The sequence below is a fragment of the Notolabrus celidotus genome, chromosome 7 (assembly GCF_009762535.1).
Source record: "Notolabrus celidotus isolate fNotCel1 chromosome 7, fNotCel1.pri, whole genome shotgun sequence".
NCBI classification, from domain to species: domain Eukaryota; kingdom Metazoa; phylum Chordata; class Actinopteri; order Labriformes; family Labridae; genus Notolabrus; species Notolabrus celidotus.
This window is the reverse complement of record NC_048278.1, coordinates 28,054,952-28,079,812: the sequence shown is the minus strand read 5'-3', so window position 1 is coordinate 28,079,812 and position 24,861 is coordinate 28,054,952. Positions and strand designations below refer to the sequence as shown.

At 41.9% G+C, this 24,861-nt stretch overlaps 1 protein-coding gene across 1 annotated transcript in view; it reads left to right on the top strand.

Moving 5' to 3' along the window:
* The first annotated feature begins 1,304 nt into the window (after window positions 1–1,304).
* The window catches only part of sdk1b (sidekick cell adhesion molecule 1b), a 286,495-nt gene continuing 262,938 nt past the window's right edge, over window positions 1,305–24,861 (top strand). The window contains 2 exon segments of the mRNA XM_034688533.1: window positions 1,305–1,356; window positions 6,541–6,875. Of these exon segments, the coding sequence (XP_034544424.1) occupies window positions 1,349–1,356; window positions 6,541–6,875 (343 nt within the window). The 5' untranslated portion in view covers window positions 1,305–1,348.

Here is a 24,861-nt window from a genome sequence, read left to right as displayed (position 1 = left end):
TCTGCACACAACAGAGAAAGGTTATAATATTGATGGTGGACATTCACTCAGACTAGGTGTGGCACACATGCTGTGTCAAAGCTTGATTGAAGTCCAGCAGTCTGCAGCAATTACGTGTTGATAAAAGAGAGAAAAAACAGGCATTGTGTTGAAGGGAACCAGAGTTCAAAAAGCAAAAGGAATAAGCAATTGATGTTGTTAGTCAGTGTCCCACTGCTCCGCCAAAAAACCTCCATCTGCAACCACTCTTCCCTATTGTGTGTATCCTCCCAGCGCTCCACTGCTATGACAGGTCAGTTAATATTGACATTATCTCCCTCCACCACCATGACAGCCGAGCTGCAGGAAGCAGCTCATTAGCTCTGCATGTGCTTGTACGTGTGTGCGTGTTTAAGTGAGAGTGTGTGAGCGCGCTGGTCCGTGTTGATCGCCGGGACCAAAGGCATTAGCCTAGTCAAACAGGTGTTAAAGAGACAGGGGACAGTCTCGGTGTTTGCCTCTGAGAGAATAACAGAGATTGGTGTCATCATTCAGACCGATCATAGAGCCCCTGAGGAGGTCATCACGCAGTGGAGTTTGAGAGAGAGAGGGGGTACTCTGGGTATGTTTGTTCGTGTGTGTGCTTGTCGGTCTCTGTGTATGTGAGTGTGTGTGGTTGGGTAATACAGAGTGAGAGAAGAGAGATTTGTTAAGCAAATAGCTAAAATACACTAAATAGTCATACATATGTTAGTGTAGATATCCATCCAAGGCGGACTAACATGATGAGTTTCTGTGCACAAATGTGTGTTTTTGTAATTATTCGTGTCTCTATCCTCTAGTGAGGAGCCATAACAGGATGCTTTGTTGATAGGGAGAGATAGATGGATGGAGGGCAGAAAATGCATTGGTAATTGTCCCGGATACACAAATAATTGGGAGCTAAATTGGCTTCAGAATTAGAACCTGTGAGCGCTCAGTCTGAGATAACCAACTCTGTGTGTGCACGTACATGTGTGATTGTGTTTATGCAAACCAGTGGGGGATATATACAGGCTTGGATGACTAATGGAACTGGACACATTACAGAATGAACTCAATAATGTAAAGAAAAATGTATGCTTCATGAAAAGATTACATGCTGCTGTGAAATAATTTTGTTTCATCCAATTTGACGTTCATTGTCATCTATGTTTTATTCATTTGTTGTAGATATTTGCTCCCACGAGTTCCCAGAGTCTCTTTGTAATTGCTCCATATCTGTGGTTGTGTGTTGTATGTTTCTTTTTCATATGTCCTTTATATACAGTACATGGTGAACTGTTGCAGGCTGTACTTCTGTGCTGATATGGACTTCACCAGCTGAGCCATGTGGAGGTAAAAGAAATTTGAACTTTAAGAGTTTTTATATGTGTATGGAGGTTATTCTGCATGTCTTGATTTAGCACAGGGAAACTGGTCAGGTGTCGTCCTGTGACCTAAGGAACTTTGGTCATGAGATAAGCTGTGGTAATGCTGCTGTATATAGTCAATTTTATCCCTTTTTTAAGCTCTCTTTACCAATAATGCTGTAAGAAATATGCAAATATTCTAAGAAAACCTCAGTTGGCAATCAATAAGACTTTTTTCTGCAAAGGTAAGTAGTTGAAGTTTTCACTACGCCTATCTGATTGATTAATTTAGGATTAAGACTGAAGACTATCTTAAAGTAGCACAGACTTTTCATGTCCCATCCCCACTGTTTACGAGTTGAACCATAACTATCCCAATTTATACTGGGAACCTCAATCTCATTGGATGATAGAAGTAGAGTGAAACACCTGATAATACTTCCAGGCTTTATTACTTGCTGATTCAGTGGAAAAAATACCAAATGAATGAAAGTTATGAAACCCACAGTCCCACAGCTTTCCACTCAATGTGAGTCTGAGGTTCACTTTTATTTGACCTTTTTTTATCACCCCTCTTTTCCTCCTCTGGTTGTTCCATCGATGGTCATTTCCACTACAGAAATAAAGCCTTCATTTCGAGGGCTATTGTACCCAGTGGCAGACAGAATTGCAAAGTGAGAGTGTGGCCTATAGGAAACTAATCTAATCTAATGTCGTTATTCCTGAGCCATTACATTCTGCAATCAGCATTTACTTTGTAATGGTGGGTAAAAGGAGAAAACAATAATTCTACTCTTATTTCAAGATTACAGTGAAAAGGGTGAACTTTCATCATCCCAATCATTAGAGCTCCTGTGAGGAACTTTCTGTTTGTGTTGATTTTGGTGCCCCCTGTGGACAAAGTGATACTCTTATCTTTTTGCAGATCTTGTCCTGTACATGTGTAAGTTCTGACAAAAAAATCTCATCTTGCGTTTAAACAGTCAAAAGTATAATTTACTGAATATTTGCTGTGGCAAAAAAAGCTGTTTCTTCAGCATGAAGTCAATCATCTGGTCTGAGACTTACCCCTTACAACATGCATTGAATATTACAGTATAGAAATCACCAGTCTTGTTGCCGATGGATGGTTACTCTCCAAAAAAGGCATCACTTTTAATATTCATAACAAGCTAAAAACTCCTTCCTGGAGCTTTATTATTCAAGTATATCAGCACGTCTTGAAACATCACTAAGCTTTGGACTAGATGTTAACTTTTTTGAGTAGTTTTATCTCATATGAATAACTGAGCAGCAATATTAGACTTTCATTCCAGTCATTACTTTTACAGAGTTTTATCAAATGGAATCTATCCTGATACACCAAGGGCTAAAACATGAACAAGCTATTGCGCTGAACATTTTCCTTTTTATGAATTTAAAGGCGTCTTTCGATTTATGATTCAGGTCAGTTCTAACAGAATAATTTCCCCCGCAGCTAAATGTGTTAAAATGCTGCTTACATTCATTCACAAAAACGGTGCTGCAATATCCATGACCTGCCTCCACGCTGAGCGGACAAAGACCAGATTGGAGAAAATGAGACGGCTGAATGAGTGTGAGCTCATGGAGGAATGATAGAGAGAATCTGAAAATGAAAATCCGAACTAGTTTGAAGGAAATGTTTAAAAAGATGTTAAAGGTGAACAATGGTGTCATTGTATGTAGAGCAAAGTCATAAATTCAATTTCATAAATACCTTTATCTCAAGGGCACTATGGGAAGGGGGACAGAGGGCAGTTTAAGAATAAAAGAAACTATGTAAAAAGCAGAAAACATGGTAGATTCCGAGGAGGTTTGAAGATAGTGAAATTTGATGGTATCATAGCAACTGGCTGACATCCAAAGTTTAGGAGCAGTCTGTCACTGTTTCAAAAAACACATTGCTGCTTGCTTGGTGAGTAAGAGGTGAAGATGGGTGACTGAGAGGGAGAGACAAGGGTGTCGAGATCCAGGGGTGCAAAGAGCACTGGACAGGTAGGTTGGGTACAGCAGGTCAGCCAGGTGTGCAGCTGCTCAGGATTTAGCACCTAGAAGGTGTGGAAAAGAAACCCTGAGGGGGTTTTGTGTTGTGCAGTCAAACAAAGAAAGAGTTACGACCCTATGGCTGACATAGAGAAAGCTGAGAAAGGGTTCTTCAACATTTGTGACAGAAATATAAGTGACAAAACTGGCACAAAGTAAAAGTGCGTGGTCACTTAAGGCTGACATGTTGGAGTGAGTTTCTGGATTGTTTCTAAAGGTGTTAACATCAACGGGAGTGTTTATAGTTGTAAGGATGATGTAACAACATATTCCTCTATAGGTCAGCAGGGTTGATATCAATATCAGTATGGATAAAATTAAGAAATGTCTGAAGATCGAACTTTGGTGGATTAAAAGGTTCCTCATGGAGTGGTTACAATAAACAGCATTTATTAACAGACTTAATGCAAAGTATTGTAGTCTTTCAGAGCAGTTCTACAGTGGTCTTGTGATTTACACATGGAAAGTGAGAGCAGCGAATGCCCATTAAAACAGGGATTTTCACTTTTCCCATACTTTACATTCACAAAAAAAATTCTGGGATTTTACTCAACGACCTTATTTTGCCAAGCATGTTTCTTATTTCTTTAGAAGATTCTCTCTCTACATTTTCCATTTGCTATTAACTACAATGTGAACACAAAATATATTGCCTGAAATTTTCTTCAAATTGAACTATCATCTGAATCAGTAACGATGCTTCTAAAACACATAATGTGTCTTGACGTTTTTATTTTGTAACCTCAGTGCAGGAGATTTCTGGGATTTGAAGGAGCTCGCTTAAATTCTTAAATTAAAATGAAATTCTGAGTAAGTTATTCATAAGAAAGAAATGAAAGAATCTTGAATCAAGTTGTCAGAAGTGGGGGTAGAAGTGGGGATTTTTGTATTGTATCTTGCCAAAAATGGACTTAAATAAGTTAGATACATTTGTGCATAAGTAGGAGACTGGCAAGGCCATATATGACTGTCTTGAGAATCATCCCATTCCTGAAGTTTATCCACTCTTAATGTGGATTTTCCAACAGCCGTCCTTCATAAAGTTATAAATTATAATGTAGTTCAGATAGCTGCTATGAGTCAGAAAAATGGGGATTTTGGTGATCTAATGTGGAATCCAGAGCGACCTGGTTTGGTTTGGCACAGCACACTGAGTGGCAGGACCCTTTGATGGAAACTCCAGCAGCAGCATCATAGCTGCTCCACTGGAAACAGAAAGTTGAAAGCCAATTGCCAAATGAGCCTTGATGGAAAGATGAATGGATAAGCTAAGGTGAAGGTGCCTATAAGGAGAATGTGATGCAGACAGCTAGACAGGGAGGGAGACTATTTGGCCACTTGGAATGGAAATTCTGCCTCTGAGGATTTATTGAGGCAATAAAAGATAAGGTCACTGTGTTGTAGGCTTTAATATTAATGTGCCATTTAATGATCATCACCATGGAAGAAAGTAGGTTATCATTTGTACTTAGACATAGCTCCAGGCAATTATTTTGTAATAAAGAAAGTGGTTGAAGGTGTATCTGGACCACAGTGATACTTCAGAGTTCCTCTTGTGTTTAATAATACACAGTCAACTCTCTCTGAAGTTGGCGAGGTGAAAAATCCTCCAGGCTATGATTTTCTCATTTTAGCCCTGCCTTCCCAACACGCCCCCCTTCCTCCCCTCCTTGTTTGACACACAAGTTCTCTATGAAGTAAAAATCTAATGATCAATCTGCGAAGCCCTTAACCATTTTAAATAGCTGAAAAGGCGGCTATTTATTTGTGAAAAATAATGTTTACTACTTCCATATATTTAGGGGAGCTCCGGGGGCGCCGTTCACCATATTCTGAATGCTTGCAGGAGTCCCCGCCCCCTGGTTTGGTTTGTCCAATAGAAACAGCGGAATCACTCCATTCGACCAATCAGCGACTACGGATGATAGTGAATAGAAGTTTAGCGTTTGAGTTTGGGGATAGATCGAGAGGGAGATAAAAGAGCAGAGAAAGTGAGCCAGAAATTGCGTAATTAGCGGGAAAAAGTCAAATGAAACCCTTAAATATTGACTTCCTGCTTTCCAACTTCACTGAAAACGCAGTATCTACTTGAACAAAGCTAGACAATACTCCCCTCTATCCCTAAAGTGTGCGTCGAAGAGAGTGGCAGGTGTTCAGTTGAGGGAGACGCATCGCCTGGGTCAGCTTCCCATAAGCCTGAAGGAAAGAAAGGCTAAAACGACGCACGCTGTGGATTTAGAGTCGCGTAAAGTGTGAAAGGAAAAGTAAAGGACGTTGATGTGACCATTTCTTTTCTCTACGGACTTTGGAGGAGCGTAAAAGACTGGAACACGAGAAAAGCTCCACTGTCGCACTGGCAGCGGTGAGAGTAAGGTCTGTTAGACTCACTTTCTGGCTCGTCCTAACTCCTCTTTGCAGCTGTATGCGCACAAAGCAAAAGAAAGGGTCTGTTATTGCTCAGAAAGTTGTATTTGTTTCTGTTTTGTGCGAACCTGTTGTGTCATTCACCCGCGCGTAACCCGAGACGCGGAGCACTATACGGGAAGGAAGTCTCTCTGGTATCCGAGGATAGAGTCCCCCTCTCTGGGAAGAGTTGTGGATCACGGAGCCCTGAGGGTGAATGAGGATATCAGACCACCGCAGCTTACGCTTCTCCATCAACTCTTCCGGGAGTTGATGTCCAGGTTTTCTGCAGTCAAAAGCAGGAGGTATTTTGAGAATTAATTACCGGATTGTTTTTGAAGCGCACGGCTCTACGGATGGATGATTTAAGTGTCCTATTGCTTTTCTGTTAATGCGACCACTGTTTAAACAGCCAAATGATCCGCGGGACAAATCCCCAGTGAAGACATCAAAACAAGCGCGGATTTGAGGTCGATAGCAGGGAATAAGCCGATAAGTCTAACACACACTCAAATGTATTAATTCTTTGCTCGGATCAATCCAAATGAAAATGAGGTATCGCAGGACGCAGGAGCAGCCGGACCCTACAGCAGAGAGAGATTACCGTGCAGCTACTCCGTGAAGCTGGACTAGAGAGTGGAAAGTCTATTTGTTGGCGAGGCAGCCTTCACCCCACCACCCCTTCTTTTCTTCCTTTCTCCAGCTGCCCACTTAGTTTTGGACACCGAAGCTGGGGAGCTCGGATCTTTGCTTCACCGGGAGCTTTTCTCTCACTTCTGTTTAATTCGTGCGCTGGGCAGAGGGCGAGTTGCAGCACAGCACAGCACAAGCACCGGTGGACCTGGGCAGTGTGTCTTAACCTCATCCCGCCTGAAGAAACAGGGGATTTGCTGCTTTTAGGACTCCCCGGAGCGTGCAAAAAAGGAACCACTGTGGGAAAGATGATGGTGACAGGGGCCACTCGGAGTGGGAGCCGGTGTCCGCCTCTTTTTCTCCTGCTTCTTCTCGGCAGCAGCTGCCACATGTTGCATGGTCAAGGTAAGAGATTTACTCCCAAGGGACACCAAGGGTTCACATGTCAGATGATGCACCAAAGAACAATCTGTACATAAATCCATCAATCCTGTACATGTTTAAAGGTAAACTGAGCATGGGTAAATGCACAGCCTGAACACACTAAATGGCAGACTCATTTATCACTGAGACCATACTGAACAGGGGAAAGTAAGATGAAGAGCTCTCCACTGGAAAAATGGGTGTGATTTATTAGCACAAGCAGCACTTTGCTTGTAACTTTGAATATGTCTGTGTCCTGCTGGAGGGGATACAGGATTTTGTGATTTTAGGGAACAACAATGCATTTTGTTGAATGAAGGGAGGTGGATTGATTGTGTATGTGGGAGACAGATGATGAGGGAAATACCTACAACAGTGCAATTGAAACATTATCATTACGCATAGAAAGTAGGATGATGATTGTGGGATTAAGGTATTGAGGATGTGTATGGGGAGGGGTTGTTTCAGTTTCCAAGCATTGATAATCCCCCTCTTAGTCAATGACCTGCTTAACTACAGCTCCTGTTTGCCACAAATGCACAAACACATAGACTCATGCATTTGCACAGTGTATTAATCTAAGTTGGCTTCTATTAGTCCAGTGTTGTTCGCCCTGTTGTGCTGGCAGGTGTCCAGATGAGAGTGTGACTGAAGGTTGCAGAGGGGTTAACTGTGTCAAGTCATAATTGTTGGACACAATGAAAGCAGACAAATACCATGAGATATTGATTCTTGACAAGAGCTGTTTGTGTAACATGTGCGTTGCCATGTAACATGCGTTTGCAACCCTTTTCTCTCTTTGTAGCTCCAAAGAGAGGAGAGAAACCATGGATCGTGTGAGAGTCTGTGTGTGCGCTCGTTGCCTTTGTATGTGTGAATGCACCTCATGGGATTGTGTCAGAGAGGCAAACAAAAGCTCAGAAAAGGTCAGACTGGTGTCGGCTCTCGGTTTTCTCTGGGTCACAGATGGCGTGGTGGGCAGAATGTGTGGCTGAGTCTTGGGGTCATGTGGAGGAGGGGGTCTCAGGAATGTCTGCGCCTACATGTGTGTGTGTGTGTGTGTGCGCATGTAAGAGGTGGGGGCAAGCTATTTGCAAACGCATGGAGAATGTCTGTGTGCCCTTTAAGTGAAAGTAAAGTGTTAAAAGAGGGAGAACAGGTAGGTGGAGGAGGGCGGTGAAGAGGACAAGGATATGGTGACAGAGGGGAGGAGCACGGAAAGGGGGTGAGATTCAGAAAAAATGGAGTGAGGGAGGGCAGAGGGAAAATGCGGCGCACCACACTTGTCACTCAGAAAACCCTGCCTGCAGTTCAATCGATGATGACAGAATGACAACACCTCTGTATGTGTGTCAAAAGTTGCTTTCCTCTCCTTTCATTCCTCAGTTATCACACTCTCCCTCCTGTCTCCCTCCCTCCCTCCCTACTAGTTGTTGAGGTGGAGGTGGGAAACCGAGGGATGGTGCTGCTGCAGAGTCAGCTCCTTCTGTCCTCCCTCTAATGTCAAGGTCTCAGCACCGGCACCCAAGCTACCACACCACCCCTCTTTCCCCACACTCTCACGCACCGACCCCTCCAGCTGTCTGGACTGGAGGGGCGGGGAAACCCTGCTGCAAATACACTACACCATAACTGACAGGGCTTATGTTTGTATTAGTGTGTGTGCAGGGTGGAGGAGGTGAATTGGAAATTAGTGAAACAGATATGGGATATGGGCTTGTGGTGGAGGTGATGAAGGGGTGGGGGTGGAGTTATTGATTTGATAATCTGTGCCAAGCAGCCAATCAATGACTGTAGATTCTCCAGGATCCGACCCCACTATCCCCAACATTTATTAGGATGTTTTATTTTAGTAGGAAAAGGATGAAATTCATGAAGGAAAGTTGATCCCTATGATCTGTCCCTCACTGTCTCTCCTTCCTTCCCCCTCTGCCTCCCTTTCTTCTTCTTTCCCCTCCTTTCTCTCAGTCAATCGATGCCCCCACCCGTCCTCATAAATGCGAGGCTTTATATGAGCCAACTCTCGTCTCTGGGAGCACATTTAAATAAGCTCATCGATCTTTCATTTTAGAGTTTAAGTGACGGCAGCATTTTACCGTCTCTCTCCTCCCTCCTCCTCTTTTCCCTCCTTTTCCTCCACCTCTCATCTGCTCACCTCTCCACCCTCCCTTCTGTATTCATAACTTATCCCTCAGCCCGCCCTCTCCAGTGCCTTCCTGTCACTGAGTGGGTTCTGCTCCACAGCTGTTTGACTGATTCACATTTCCAATGTGGATACAAAGGGAGCCTCATTCTGTGCTTCATTTTCAGACTGAAGTCAACGAGGGTCAGATTTAGTGTTTCATGATGTACATCATATTCCATGTCAGCAGCATAGAGTCCAGAAGACTCTTCTATCCTTGATATAACTTCAGTAAAATGTAACCCTTGCCCATTCCATAGAACTTTCTGAATATAGCATTGAATCATTTTGACATATCAAGCAGGGCATTCAGGAACATGTTTTATAAATGATTTGAATCCAGAATCATAGAGGACTTTGAATAACATTTTTGGATGACATAAAATTTGCTCTAATTTAAAGAAGCTTCACATAGTGGTAAAGCAGGCGCCCCATACGCAGAGACTAAAGCCCTTGGTGCATTGATGGCGGCTCAAATACTCCTATTCCACCGAGGCAGTTTCAGGGCCGGTTTGGAGCTGGTGCTCAATTGAGAACCAGTTTATTGGGTTCCAACTGCAGGAGAACCGGCTCCAGGCCAAGAAAACAGGTTCCAGAGCATCACCAACTCTTTGCTGGTCTAGAACCGCAAACCGGGCGAGGGGTGAGTGGATAAAAATGGGTGGATCATTACCTTTCTTCTCATATGAAGTCGCCGTCCATGTAAAGCACGACGAGTAGCACAGAAGTGTTGGTAAAGTTGGAAAAGTTCTCTTCTAGCTCATTTTGACCAAGCCGAAACCGGTCGCATTTCCAGGCTGGTTGAACTCGCGAACCAACACGGCACCCGTTTGTTTTCCGCCCGCTCGAGCCCGAACCGGACCCGAAACTGCCTCGGTCGAAAAGGGGTACTTCGGTACCTCATGTGATTACGAAAAAGCCAGGCACAACACCAGCAAGCATGCTACTTTGTCTGCCATCATTGTTATTGTGAGGGAAAGTTCGCACTAGAGCTGCTGTTAAAGCGGTCACGCAGAAGTGACGTCATGACTTGGCTCTTCCACGGCTCGAGTAGGTGGAAAAACAAAGTGGTGCCGAGTTGGTTCGCAAGTTGAACTAGCTCCAAACCGACCTAGTTGGTCGAAAAAGGGTATCAGATGCATGTCACAGGGCAAAAAACAAGAATGAAAGAAAATTATGTGTCTGCTGTACGGGATACTTGGATCCGTTTCTGAACATTGAACAGAAAGAAGTCCTGTGCAAAATTTTCAAAGTTGAAGTGGCTACCTGAGTGGCAACAGGACCAACTTATATCAACACCGTTTAGCCCTTTCTGATACCAGACAAGGTGGATATGATGTTTTTTGCTTTTGATTCAACTTGACCATATAAATCCTTTCTTTGTCCTGCTGACCTACTGAGGGGATCCATCAGTGTGATTAGGTTTGGTGTAACTCATGACATTGGCTCAACTCAGCCAGATCCTGATGGGAAGGATGCCTCAGGGAATCTAGGACACTGATAGAACACTTGTTTGGTGATCTGTGGGCTGGGACACACACACACACATCCACACACACACACATCCACACACAGTCTTAATGTTTCATCAGTGTCAGAGTGTTAAAGCTAATATGTGGAAATTTGCCAAAACATGTTGTAATGAGGAGCAGATAAATGAGAGGCCTTGTCGTCCTGATTATCATTCTACATGCTGCTCAACCATACCATGACTTTTCCACCTCGTTGTCTGTTTATTAATTATTTATAATCTCTCACGGATGATCTCCTTTTTCTGCAGCAACCTTTGCTCACTGCCTGTAGAAAAAAAAAAGTGTTTTTAAAAACGGGTTGTGAAGCGATTGTAGAATTCTCCATTACTAAAGCATGCAACTTTAAAATTTTTGATGTTTTTAACTAACTTTTCAATAATTCACACATTCTTTCTTTGTTTACAAAACACAAATTTAATCCCACTTTCAAGTACTTTAAATTTTGAAGTCCTTGGGAGAGTCTTTGCTGGATCGTGTTTGTGTGTGCATATTTATAAGAGGAGCAAGCGGCCTGCTGAGAAGACGTTGTGAAACGTGTGTGTTTGTGTGATTGGCGTCAGGTTAGGCAGGTCTAAGAGGAAGTGAGGTCCCTGGTCGGCTCCCTTATTTCCTGTCTGTCAGGAGAATCACATCACCACAGTGCCACAGCCAGCTGACACTTTTCAGAGTGTGCAAAGACCTCTGTGTTTGAGAGGGACAGAATTAGTGTGTGTGTGTGTGTGTGTCTACCTGTCTCCATGTGCAGACCTGGTAAGAGATGTGAGTGTGACAGGACGTCAGACTACATACAGAATGTGTTGCCAGCAGGTGTGTGTTTGTGTCTGTGTGTGTCAGATTGATGCCAACCTTCTCCCAGCTTTAAGTGTTTTCTCTGCACAGCAGTAGAAGTGTCAGCTATATAGAAGCAGCCTGAGTCCCCTAATGCAAAGTAATCACCCGTGTGTGTGTGTGTGTGTGTGTGTGTGTGTGTGTGTGTGTGTGTGTGTGTGTGTGTGTGTGTGTGTGACATAGCAAAATAGGGCTTATGTGTGCAAAGGGTTTCTGAAGGTGCATCTTTCCTTTTCTTAAATTTTTTTTGTGTGCACACCATCACAGATAGCTCATATAATATTAACTTTGGCCTGTAAGAGTTCTTGGTGAGGTCATTAAGAGGTCAGCTGTCCTTCTCTGGCAGCGTGTTTCCGACTGCGGTCAGTTCCATATGAATTATTAAGAAAAAGTTTGAACTTTGTGTGTGTGTGTGTGTGTGTGTGTGAGGTGTTAAACAATTTGTATTTCGGAGTAGTGTCCTCGATTTTGCATTAAGATGCAGTTTTAAAGAGTTTTGTTGAAAAGCATCCCCCCAAGCCTTGAAACATGAGCCAAGCGAAGCTCACCCTGATCTCCTGATTCCTTACTCTTCATGCTTCCTTTTGCACACCAGCTCCAACTCCTCTTTTGGATTCACCCTCTTTCTTCCCCTTTTTTTCTCACCATAAGGGACCAAAGAATCCCATTTGCTGCAGGCCACACATGTGGAAAAGTGACTGTTTAGGCCTCTTGTGTTTATTATGCAAGATAGGGGGGAGGAGGCTGCTATTGATCTGCTGTTTGTGTACGTGTAAGAGATGAGGAGGTGGGATGGGGGAGCAGGCAAGAGGCTCTTGTACTTATAAAGATGTTTCTGAAGCAAGACATCCAAGTTAAGCAGAACACTTGCAAAACATGAACTCTATTGATTGACTGAACTGAAGACATCAGAAACAAAAAGACTGACAGGCGAGTATTAAGACTGGCAGGCAATAGCAAGAAGTGTATGCACAAACACATGAAAAATGCCGAAGTGTTGGTAAATAATGTCTGTGGTGCCAGCGTAGTTGCTGATATAAAGCAATCGTTGTGAGGTTATGATAGAATTTAGTGGCCATCTGTTATTAGGTTTAGTCCTGTCCCTCTTGGACATGGATGGCTGACAATTATGGAAATGTTTGTGTTAATGACATGTTTAATCTGGCCAAGAGAAGAAAATCTGTGAGAGCTCCACAAAGCATTACCCCTTACTCACTGATGACACTGACAGATTCATGAGTGTAAAAGACATCACACAACTCCCTCCCCTTCCTTAAACTTGCACATTGACACAGCAGGTTCTTGTTGGTGATGACAAAATGGTAACCTCTGGTCTTCAAATATGAAGCCCGTGCTGAAGTGTTATAAACTGCAGTTCATCGAGCGTCCACTTGAGGGCTGGCTGCAGAAACACTGGAAACCACATACACACCAGTTCAAAAAAGACTATCTTTGCAGCAATAATAAACATGTTTACATTCAGGTACAAAAAACGGCTGAAGAGCTCATTTCTCTATCGGCACACTGTACAGCGGATTATTTTTTTCTAATGCGACGGTCCAGAAGATATTAAGATTACGAGTTCTGCCCAAATACGGACATGACTGATTTGACTGACAGGAGGGAACACATAGCTGTTGGCTAGGAGGTTCAAAGCATGCCTCTTTACCCCGGATACCTCTTTTCGACCAACGCGAACCGGCTTGTATTTCCGGGCTGGTGCTCGCGCTGGTTCGGAGCTAGTTGAACCAACAAGGCACCCATTTGTTTTTCCATCTGCTGGAGCCTGTGGAAGAGGCACGTCATGATGTCAGATTTACGCGACAGCTTTTCCCAGCAGTGCTAGCGTGAACTTTTCCTAACAACAACAATGATGGCGGACAACGGCAGCTTGTCTCCTCAGCCGACCACTGCTTTGCCTTGGAATCCATTAGTCTCTTTTATTTTTTTGCTGCAGGACAATGACAGAAATACGTTTGGTTTGTGTTTTTGATCACGGCAACCCCACCCCTCGCCCCAAACGTAAGCGGTTCGCAGTTCTAGACCAGCAAAGAGTTCGAGCCGCTCTGGAACAAGTTTTCCCGGTCTTGAAACTGCCTTGGTGGAAAAGGTGTAACGCTTTCTTGACAGCAGTTTGGTTGAGTTCAGCATTTCCAATATGGCTCTCGCTGATTATTGGCTTCAAAACAGCGTTCAGGAAGAGATGGGTGACGTAACGGATATTACGTCCATACAGTCTATGGTGATGACATTAATTTTCCCACATCACTGGGTTCTTTAGAAAGCCCAAATGCCCAAAAGCGAGAAAAATTCAAGAACGAATAAATGACATCAAACACGAACGGGATACTTTCATCACATTTAGTTTGTCTCATTGAGTGAAATGGTTTTAAGAACTTTGAACCCAGCTAAAGTAATATGCAGAACAAAGTTTGTACAGCCGAGCTGCCCTTAAAAGGACCAAACAGCCGCAAGAGGATTTGTCTCTGATCATGGCAATAATCACTCGGCTTTCACAAGGGAAGAAATTATTTTAGACAAACTGTGCACCAAGTAGGCCTACTGCTACCCCACAGTGTGTTCCATGTTAAATTTGTATGACCCTGTTACCTATTTATCACCAAAAACTCCAGAAAAACACACATGAGGTCAAGCCTTTACCACTCAGTGTAGAGAGATTTAAGAAAACTTGAGAAGAGATAGTTTAGTGCAGCTATTTCCGCTTCTTAAGTAAAAAGGATTTACATGCTTTTAGATGAAGGCACATACCTTAAAGAACATTAAAGAGAGAGAGTTTTTGCATGCCATTCATTGAGTGAATGGAAGATACCAGAGTTGATTATGAAAATGAACCCACGTCTGTTCTGATTCAGACTTCCTCTTGTTCGGCTTCAAGGCTTCGCTATGCAAGCAAGTCTCATTTTCTCTTTTCTCATCCTTCACTTCTGGTATACTTTGATTACTCCTTTATTACAGTCTCATATCTAAGTGTGCTGCTATTGAACGAAAAAAACCTTTGAACAAAGTCCAGGCACAATACATCGTCTTCTTCTGCATTAATTTCTTGCCACAACAGATTTTCTTACACCTGAAACATGAAAACCATGTAAATGAGCGCCTCATCACAGAACTGCTATGATGTGATTTGATGTAGCTGTTTTGCTACTGGGAATTTGTGAGCATTATTGGTCACATTCTTTGAAAACAACAGGTCGTAACTAGCTTTTAACCTGCTAAAGAATAGAAATGTAGCAATGGGTGCACTTATCATCAAATGGCTGGAACATTATTTTTTCAGGGTTTTTCTTGTTCTTGTTCTTGTTGTTGCTTTGCAGTTATTCTTAAGTGAATTTCACAAAGTATAGGCTTCACATATAGGAAAAGTATAAAGCTCTTCAATCAGTATCCATTCAGCCTTTTACAGCCTATAATATTGCAGATATGGTAGTCATCTGTGCCTAAGGTTTTTTTGACACAGCTTACAACTAGAGCTGGGCAATATTGAAAACGATGTTAACACGACAAAATATTTCATATCAGTCGATATCGATAATTATAACGATAAACATCAAATCATTATTTCATTTAAATTTAAAGGCAGATTTTTTTCTGATAAGCTTCTTGAATCCATCATTTCTGACGGTGCTAACCGGAAGCAGGTCTTTGATGTAAGATGAGATTTTTGTGAAGTTTTAGTTTGTAGATTCTTATTTTTCCCAGGTTTAGGTTATTTGCATTATTGGATTTAGATTTACAGCAAAAATACATCATATTGTGTACTGTGTATCAGTTTAATAGAGTATTGTTTTGAGTTGTGCTCTCCCCTTTAAGGTTACTAGTAGTTACGGGCAGAGTAAGGTTTTTTCCCACAGTGGGCAAGGCAAGGTGGCAGTGAATGCATCAAGGTTATTTAATGTTCGACATTAAACATGTTTTCTTCAGTGTTACTGTCGCTCGTCTCAGCTGTGTTTACATTCCGCTCCAAACGTGTTTAAGCCCTGCCTACCTCTCACCCTGCGACACGATTGGCTGTTCAGTGCAGTCGTCTTCTTCTCTCTAATGTTGGGTGGACACCAGAGTTTAAGGCTCATTAGTGCCCCCTTTCCATTGGTTGGGGGATGTAATTACAGGTTTATTAATATTGAATTTTTATCGAACATTTGTTACATTTATTTTTTTGTTTTATATTTTTGGGCAGTATTGACTTTAATGGATGGACAGCTGAAGAGAGACAGGACATGTGGGGAGTAGAGAGTGGGGGAGGTCATGCAGTAAATGGTTGAGGCTGGAATCGACCTGCAACCTCTGCGATGAGGGCTATAGCCTCTGTATATGGGGCGCTCGTCTAGACTGCTAGTCCAATGGCGCCCCTAACATTTGTTAGGGCCCGAGCACCGACAATGTCGGCGAGGCCCTCTTGTTTTATTTATATTGTGATAAATTATATCATGAAAATTACAGTTATTGAATTATCGCCCAGCCCTACTTACAACATGCACATATCTACTGAATATGAGTAGTAAAACTTCAGGTTCATTTTGAACTATATTGTTAGAATACATTTATTAATAACATCCCAAGTTTCTTTTTTTTTTAAGTTATATTTTTGGGCTTTTTTTTTGCCTTTGATCGATAGGACAGCTGAAGAGAGACAGGAACGTGGAGAGTAGAGAGTGGGGGAAGACATGCAGCAAATGGTCGAGGCTGGAATCGAACCTGCAACCTCTGCGACGAGGACTATAGCCTCTGTACACATCCTAAGTTTCTATATCAAGTATTTTAAAATGTGTTAATATATTGACTACTATCTAAATGGTTTGTCACATTTTAGCCACACATAACACTCCTCCAGATAAAATGTAGGGGAAGTTTATTTACTTAACGAGTTCAGGCGGAGTTTAAATTGATTCTGAAATGAAAAGTATCTGGTTTTATGAGTGTGTTACTCACATGGGAACACATTCTTGTATTTACAGGAACAACTGTTGGAAATAAACTTGCAGTGGTCTCTCTCTCTCTCTCTTTCTCTCTCTCCTTGCACCGGTGATATACCGGTTGTACCTTTAAAACCCCAGCCTTGTCCTGCCAGTCATTCAGTGGCAGCACCAGATCAAGTGAAGGTTCAAAAGCAGTCTTATCATGTGGACAAGAAAGTGACACTTTCCAACAAACGTATATTTCAGTTAGTATCTGGATTCAAACTGGCAACCTTCAAACCTCAGGCTATCTCTCTTTGTGTCTCTTTTTTTCCTCCCCCCTCTGTTGCACTTCCTTTTGCTTTCCGTGAGGCTGTAATCATTTTAACTGTGACATGTGCAGGGCGTGGAGTGAAGTGGAGAAAAAACTGCTCACTTTTAGAGTCAAATGTGCCTCCTCCTCCTCCCCCCTGTGCTCCCTGTACCAGATGCACCTGGCTGGAGCTCTTCATGTGTTTGTTTTGATAGTGGTTTGGCCATCAGGCTATTTAAATGGGATCTTTGCATAGTGTATCTCCAGTCACAGAGCATTACTGAGGTCAGGCTGGGTTGAGCTGGTGTGGGGGAGTGGACATCATTGTGTGTGTATCACAGCAGCATGATTTACTTGTTCAGTGCAAAGGCTTTACCCTGCTGCAGGTGTGTGTTCTCATCTTGCTGCGTTTGATCTGCCACAGGTGTTTGAGAGGGTGTGTGTGTTCAGTGTGTGTATATTTGATACTGATTTATGTTATAGGCTTAGAGCAAAAAAAAGGACTCTTTTTGATCTCATCCAGAAAAGGGCAGGAAGTACTCCTCTGTATGTGCGTCTGTGTGTGTGTGTGTGTGTCTGGCCAAAGGTTTTTACCTTGGTCCTTTGATCCAAGCTCAAAGTGGGCATACCTCTCTGGCCAACAGGATGGAGACTTGGCCTGTGCTGCAGATGTGTGTGTTCATTGTTGGATGTGTGAGGACAGAAGTGCATGACCTGAATTAAAAAGTGGGGACTTACTTGTGTTTGTACTGCATGCATATGTGCATTAGTGCGTGTGCACCAAGCAGCCAAATCCCTGCTGATTTGCATGTTGGGATTAGCCTCATCAATGATTTGATGTCTCAACTCTCTCTCACTTTCCAGACTGATTCACAGTTTCTGCTTTTTACTGCGCTTGTTATCTACAATAGCTTTAGGGATATAATGACTTGTCTGAATTGTTAAGGAGGGTTGACTTCAAAATCCACAAAAATAATGCTCAGACAGAACACAGCATCACATCTATTGTCTTAGTGATTGCAATTAGAACACTGTAATGTTATCCTTTCTCTCTGTCTTTGTTTTCTTAATCACGACGTTAGCGCTTTTTTCTGTTCACAACTTTTTTTATTGAGTTTTGAAACATACAGATATATGTTCAACGTGTTCTTCAGTAAAATAAGAGTGGTTTTAAGAAAAGAAACATAACAAAAAAAACAAGAAAGGAGACACCTAGAACACAACTCAAACTAAGCTTGGCCGCTCAACGAGTTACACAAAGAAATAAACAGTATGCATTTGAGGTAACTATACCGCATTATACAGAAGGGCTTTAGAAGGACAAAAGAAGGAAAGCAGGTCAAGTATACATACGTGTAATCTGCACACATACAAGAATATGTAGGGACATACACATAAAAGAGGGATGCACCCATACCACTACCACAGCATTCAGCAAGAGAAGAAATAAATCAAATATAATAGATAAAATAAGAGGGTACAAAAACCCTGGTGTAAGTGGATAGCACTTATTGACGTTCAGTCCCAGGTGGGTCTTAAAGATGGTACCGTGAATGCTGTGTTGCAGGTGAAACCCATGAATCTGAGGGAAACACTGAGTCTGTATATTGTTTAATTCTGTTAGTGGTTTAAGTTGTTGCAGCTGCAGTTGCAATTTTACACATACACCCTAGTGCGTTAATTCCATTGCTGGAGCTCCATGCAGGGATAAGAGGCTTTCTACAAAAATGAAGCACTGCATTAGAGCTGGCAGAACTCTGAACGCTGTGCACACCATCAGCTGTATGACCTCACTCTTACAATCAGCAATCATATTTGCACAAAGCACCAATCACGTTCCATCAAGACAATTAGGAAACGTTGACAAGCTCTCATCCAGATTAGGCTCAATAATGTATATTGAGGGTGATTGTTCAGCTTTCTACTCCAGCTTTCTGGATTCTCCCTTCACTGGTTCTGATTCTCACAGAACATGAAGCACTGTGAGGATGCTAACAGTGGAAATATGAGAACACAACAAGTCAGTGTTGCTCGGACGAAGAAAAAGTTTACTTTAAGGAAAGGAAGATTGCAAACGTGGGCTCTCTCTACTCTGTTAACAAACTATGTGCAAGGAAATGAAGTCATGTGTAGTAGATCAGCTACATCAGGAGGCATCCGTCCAGACAGAGCTGAGTATGTAAATTTTGTGCACAAACAAAACACCCACAGAGCTACAGAGGCAGGAGACTGTCTGCCACTTTGTATTTATATTTTAGAAGTCAGAGGAACTCTTTGTTCTGTTAAGCTAAATATTTATGCCTGACAGAAACCCATATCACATGGATACTCCTGTGAAAGGGGTGCTGCACTTTTGAAAATGTACTGACATTATGCGGGTGGGTTGCATGTATTTTCTCAACTCCCCTGGCTTTTTACTAATATGTAACCGTTGTTCATTTGTGAGCAGTCCTCTTTTACATCTAGGCGTCCATGTAGTAATGTATAAGCGCCTTTGAAGATGGCTTAATGCAAGTTTTTATGAATAATAATATCTGAATATTTTAAGCCTCCCTGATGATTTTAATATTTTTGCCTACGTCCTGAAATAAGTGTTCTGACTGACGTAGAGTTGAGCAGATAATGATTAGGATGAACTTTCCCTCTTATCAGAGAGGAGAAAGTTGGTGCTGATTGATGGATGAGGAAATGAACGGATACAGTACAGATAGATGAAAAGATATGCTGTTATGAAGAAAAGTAATCAAAGTAAGTAATTCAAAGAGAAAGTAGGTAGAAGGAGAGAATAGGCTGTCAGTTATGGGGTCACTAAAGTAGATGGATGGATGAGAGAGGACAGCACTGAAATGAACAGGCTTAATCAAAACAGAGTCTTACATACTTAGTAAAGACGGATGAAGTGAGTTCCACAAAGGGAGAGAAAAAGACGAGAGAAAATGGTTTGCTGATTAATGGATCTGCGTTAGATCTTTTTTTTGTTGTCATTTTTCTAATTCCCGTCTTTCTCTGTTGATCTTTCCTCCCAACAGTTGCATATCATTCTTCTCTGCTTTACATCTTTCTCTCCTTTCTTCCGCTTATTTCTCCTCTCCACTTTCTGTAATTGGTAATGGGCAGTGCACACACATTCATCTCATTAAGTGCTCATACCACACACACACATAACATTTGCAGACACTTTGTTATTCTGTAGTATAATGGATGTGTGTGCGTGTGTGTGTGTATGCATAGAAGTGCAAGTCATCTCACAGGATTCACTTTATCCTGTGAATGTGGGAGCAGAAAGAGAGACAAACAAATGAAAATAAACGGAAGCATTCGAGCGAAAGAGAGAAATTAATTATCCTGTTTGCCTGTTGATGCAAAGCCTTCAGTAGTAACCCTGCGCCAAGCTGCTGTAAGGCTGGCACACACAAGCGAGCATATCGGGACACACACACACGCACACCAGCTCAGACACAAAGACACCGACACTCTCACACCCTTAGTCATGTTGAGTTATAGTCCAACCTGGAGGCTCAGCTGTGTTTAGTATGGAGGCTGTGTTTGACTCAGCAGAATGTTACTGACAGGCTACAATGCCACTCAGTGCTTCGTTTGAGTTTTAGTGCTGTCACCATTACTACACCACCAGAGAACTCTGGAATGAGAGCGGGCTGTTTTTATCTTCAAAAAGTAGGAGATGTGCTTAAACAAGGGATGTCAATTTCAAGTATTCTCCCTAATCGACCTTTGGAAATGTTAACAATCAATTACTGATCAATCATTTTAAAAAAATGTAGATGCCAGTTGTGTTTTTTGCCCCATGTCAAATTATCCGTAGTGACACAATGTATGTAATCGGCGGTATTGAATAGCTACGGATCATATTATAAAAATAACCTCAGTGGACGCTTAGTCCTAAGGTAAGGCTCAGACTACAACATGTGGATTTACTGCAACAAGAGAACTGAACAGAAACATATTTCAGACTCACAGTGTTCAGTTTTCTGCCTACTCGTTCTTATTGAGAAAAATAAGCATGTGTATGTGGTCAGGGGTCAGCCGGGAGTGCAACCAGGTCATAATCAGTCCGTTGGCAGAGAAAAAAAACAAAAAAAAATGCTTGTGGAGATCCGAGTGTATCCGATGTGCGCTGAGGCAGCTGATTCACATTGAAACATGCTTTAAATGTAAAACACCTCCCTGTAAGCTGAATGAAGTATGAGACCACATGATGTTTGTTCCACGTGATAGAAAATCGGAAACAAAAAAACGTGTTCAAGTCAGTTCTTAACAACCATTGAATTGATACTCGATACAGTAAGAAATGACACTGGAAATAAAACATTTAAACTTTTATGTCTTGAGAAAAATCCATACATTGGTTCGAAGTTTGAAAATGCCAGCTTAATGACTGGGTAATTCAATTTATCACACAGGCCCATGTTAGATTACACCATGCATCTTGTGCTGCCTTCACATGACAGCGTAAAAAACAATCTTTAATGAATTCTACATTTAATGATCTTTTCTCATTAAACAGAACATGAAATTCATCACTCGAGGAACTAAGGATCATAACTGAGCCAGTTGGCTTGATAGGATCATTTTTTAAATGATGATGCTCACAAAGAGTTGTTCTCCAGACTAGCCAGCATGCATAGAACCAGGTTCTGTATGTTGAACCTTTTCATGTTAAGCTGTGAGTCAGACTATAAAATGTTTATAGAGCATTCATTTCCTTATAAAGATGGTTATTGGGCAAAGTCAATTGTGTCCTGTAAAAAGTTTACAGCCTCACAAATAGGACCAGTTACTGCCTTTTACATAATAATGTAGCTGAATACTTAAGGGGTTGTGGGTGAAGCTGTTCCAGTACATTGAAAGGGTTACTATGTGGTCACATAATTATGATGGGAATATTTGCAGTTTAATGAATACACTATTAAAGTTAGCTATAATTAAAACCAAAACATAAGATCTATCTAACTGTCTTCATGACTGTATTTGTTGCTTACTGCTTTGACGTAATCTTCAGATTTTACCTTGCTTGACCTGAACTTGTAGTTTAAAGCCTCTTCAGATGTAAATTCAGCTAGATTTTGTTCCTCACAGAAGCCAGCATTGATGCTCCCCTTGGCCCATTAAACTGTCTGTTCCTTGGAAAGAAAAAGAGGATGAGAGAAGCTGATGTGAATGGCCTGTACTGAAGCTCATCCTGACTCCTGCTGCTGATACTGCAGTCTTCAAACTGATAATAATAAACTCATCCAAGTCAAACATATTTCTAACATTGTGCCTCTCAGTTCAAAGTCTGTGCAGCGAGAAGTGTGCACTTCAGGAAATAAGAGGCTGGTATCTTATTGTTGTTAGGATTTCATTACAGGGCTTAATAAAACCTGGTATAACAGATAGAGGTATAAAGGTTAATATTGAATCTTAACTGAATCTGGTTATCAATCAATAAATCTTTATTTGTATAGCACCAAATCACAACAAGCGTTATCTCAAGACGCTTTTACAAAAGACCCAACACCAAGACAGGATAAGATTCAGTCTTATCTCATCTTGATCAACCATGAGCATTGCACCTCGCAGTATTTAGCTAGTTACAGTGGCGAGGAGAACTTCCTTTTAACAGGCAGAAACCTCGAGGAGAACCAGACTCATGTTAGACAGCCATCTGCCTCTACCGAGTTGGGGTTGAAAAGAGGGATAGAGGAGAGTAAGAGAGAGCGATGATCGTAATGAGACGAATGGTAGTAGCAGGAGGATGTCTACGGCAGCTCAGAGGAACCTACAAGACAAGGGAGCTCAGGGACCCCAAAAAGGTCTATGGGTTTGTAACTTTGAATGGAACGGAGAGAGTTAAAGTAAATGATGATGGGGGGGTAAGATAGGATCCCAGTGTGTCAGTGCACCAGTTCCCCCGACAGTCTTGGCCTATAGCAGCAGAACTAAGAGCTGGTCAAAGCCAGAGCCAGCTCTTACTATAAGCTTTATCAAAAAGGAAAGTTTTAAGCCTACTCTTAAAAGTAGAGATGGTGTCTGCCTCCCTGATCCTGACTGGTAGATGATTCCAAAGAAGAGGGGCCTGATAGCTGAAGGCTCTACCTCTCGTACTACTTTTAGAGACTTTAGGTATGACAAGCAGGCCTGCATGTTGGGAGCGTAGTGTTCTAGAGGGGTAATAGGGCACTATGATCTCTTTAAGATGCGAAGTTGCCTGACCATTAAGATCTTTGTAAGTCAGGTTACTGCTCAGGTTTATTAATTTATTGTTCAACATTTGATTTTCACAAAGATAAACAAAGTGGGAAAGTCCACATGAGTGTGTACTTTAGATTTGGTGATGTGAGTGAAAAGCAGAGCTGCAGCACAAACTGTACCAGTCACACAGTTACACATTTATTCAATGCTCACAAAAACAGGAAAGATAGACTAGCTATTGCCATTGATATTCCCCCAGGATAGCCTGTGATTGATACGGTCATAGTGCTAGTACATTTTCCCCTCAGCACTTCAGATGTCAATGAAAATATTCAGTGGATCTCAGCAGGACTTCATAACTTGTCCCACAGTCCTCCCGCCCTCCGATATCTTCTTTGAGGTAAAGTCATGATCCCTGTGCTGCCATCATTGACTCACCTGGTGCAGTTTTGGAGATCCAGTTTGTACAAATGTATGCTAAATGGCAAAACAATGTCTGGCTTGCAGAGTGAAAGCACCTATTATCATGCGGCTGCTGTAACAGTAGTATTCTAACTCTAATCTATAATAGCTCTTTGTAATAATATCATTACGTGTTCGAAAAGGTGGTGTGCAAGGGTTTTGCTCCAATAATCCACGGCGCTAAATGTCGGTCCACGTCTCTTGGCAAATTTGCTGATTACTTCAACCATTGTTTCTAAACAGCTCCTCGTTCCAGGCAAACACACCTTCAACGGCTTTTGTGTGTGTGTTTGCACGAGTCTGTGTTTGTGTTTGTGATCAGAATTTGCAGGTTGTATAGTTCTTGACAAAATCTACATGATTATGTGCTTTCACAGTCACTCTATCTGACAGAATGGCTTATTAGGCTGTCACTTCTTCATTAATATGTGTGTGTGTTTGTAGCTTGTGTATCTGTGCATCAGGTGTGCTGATAATTGTAGTGTGTGCGTGAGCTGATGTTTGTGAATAAGCTATTAAACTACCTGCTTTCAACACGTTGACACAATCGCTGCTGAAAGAATTTCACCACCCCTCTCTCTGTCGATTTCTGTCTCACTCTCTTCCCTCTCTTGGTGGTCTTCCTGTTCTTTGCTAGGCTAAATCTAATTAGCTTGTAATATGGATGTATTAGGCTTGCATAATACTACAGGTGGCCCTTTCTCTCTCTCACAAACACACAATCACACAAGCACAGCAGGCAATAGACTCACACCTGTGTTATGACAAATGAATAGAGCAGGGGAGATGGAGTGTGTTTTGTTTATATGCATGTAGTTAAAAGAACAAAACTGCATGAAAGAGGTCAACGTATGGTTTGTATCTAGAGCTGGGCGATATTGAAAATATGTTATCACAATCACATTTTTTCGTATCAGTCGATATCGATAATTATCACGGTAATAAGTAATTTTTCATTTAAAATTAAACCTAGATTTTTGCCCCTGAGTGAAAGTTGAAGACGGTTTGTTAGCTTGTATTTGGATTTAGTTCTCTGATTAACTTATTGAGTCCCTCATTTTTGACGGTGCTAAGAGATTTTTGTGAAGATTTAGTTTGTAATTTCTTTTTTTTCCCAGATTATTTGCATACTTTGCTTTAAATTTACAACACAGATATATCAAATTGTGTACCCTGTATTATAGAGTATTGTTTTGAGTAGTGCACTCCCCTTTAAGGTTACTAAGGGTTAAGGGCAGAGTGATATTGTTTCCAACAGTGCACATTAGCACCCCCTCTTTCCAGTGGTTGGGGGGTTTTTAATACAGGCTTAAATATATCAAATTGTTATCGAACATTTGTTATATTGTCACAACACACTGTCTCCCTATTGGCTGATCGCTATGGCTGTCAGGCTAGGGGGTGGTCTACTGGCCTAGTCAACACCAGTGGAAATAAGGAAGTTAGGGGTTGATTAGAGACTCAGAACCGGTGAGAGAGGGCATCAGCCAATTTGAGAGTTGTGTGAGAAGAGAAGATTGTCGCCGAAGACCCCCCTTATCCG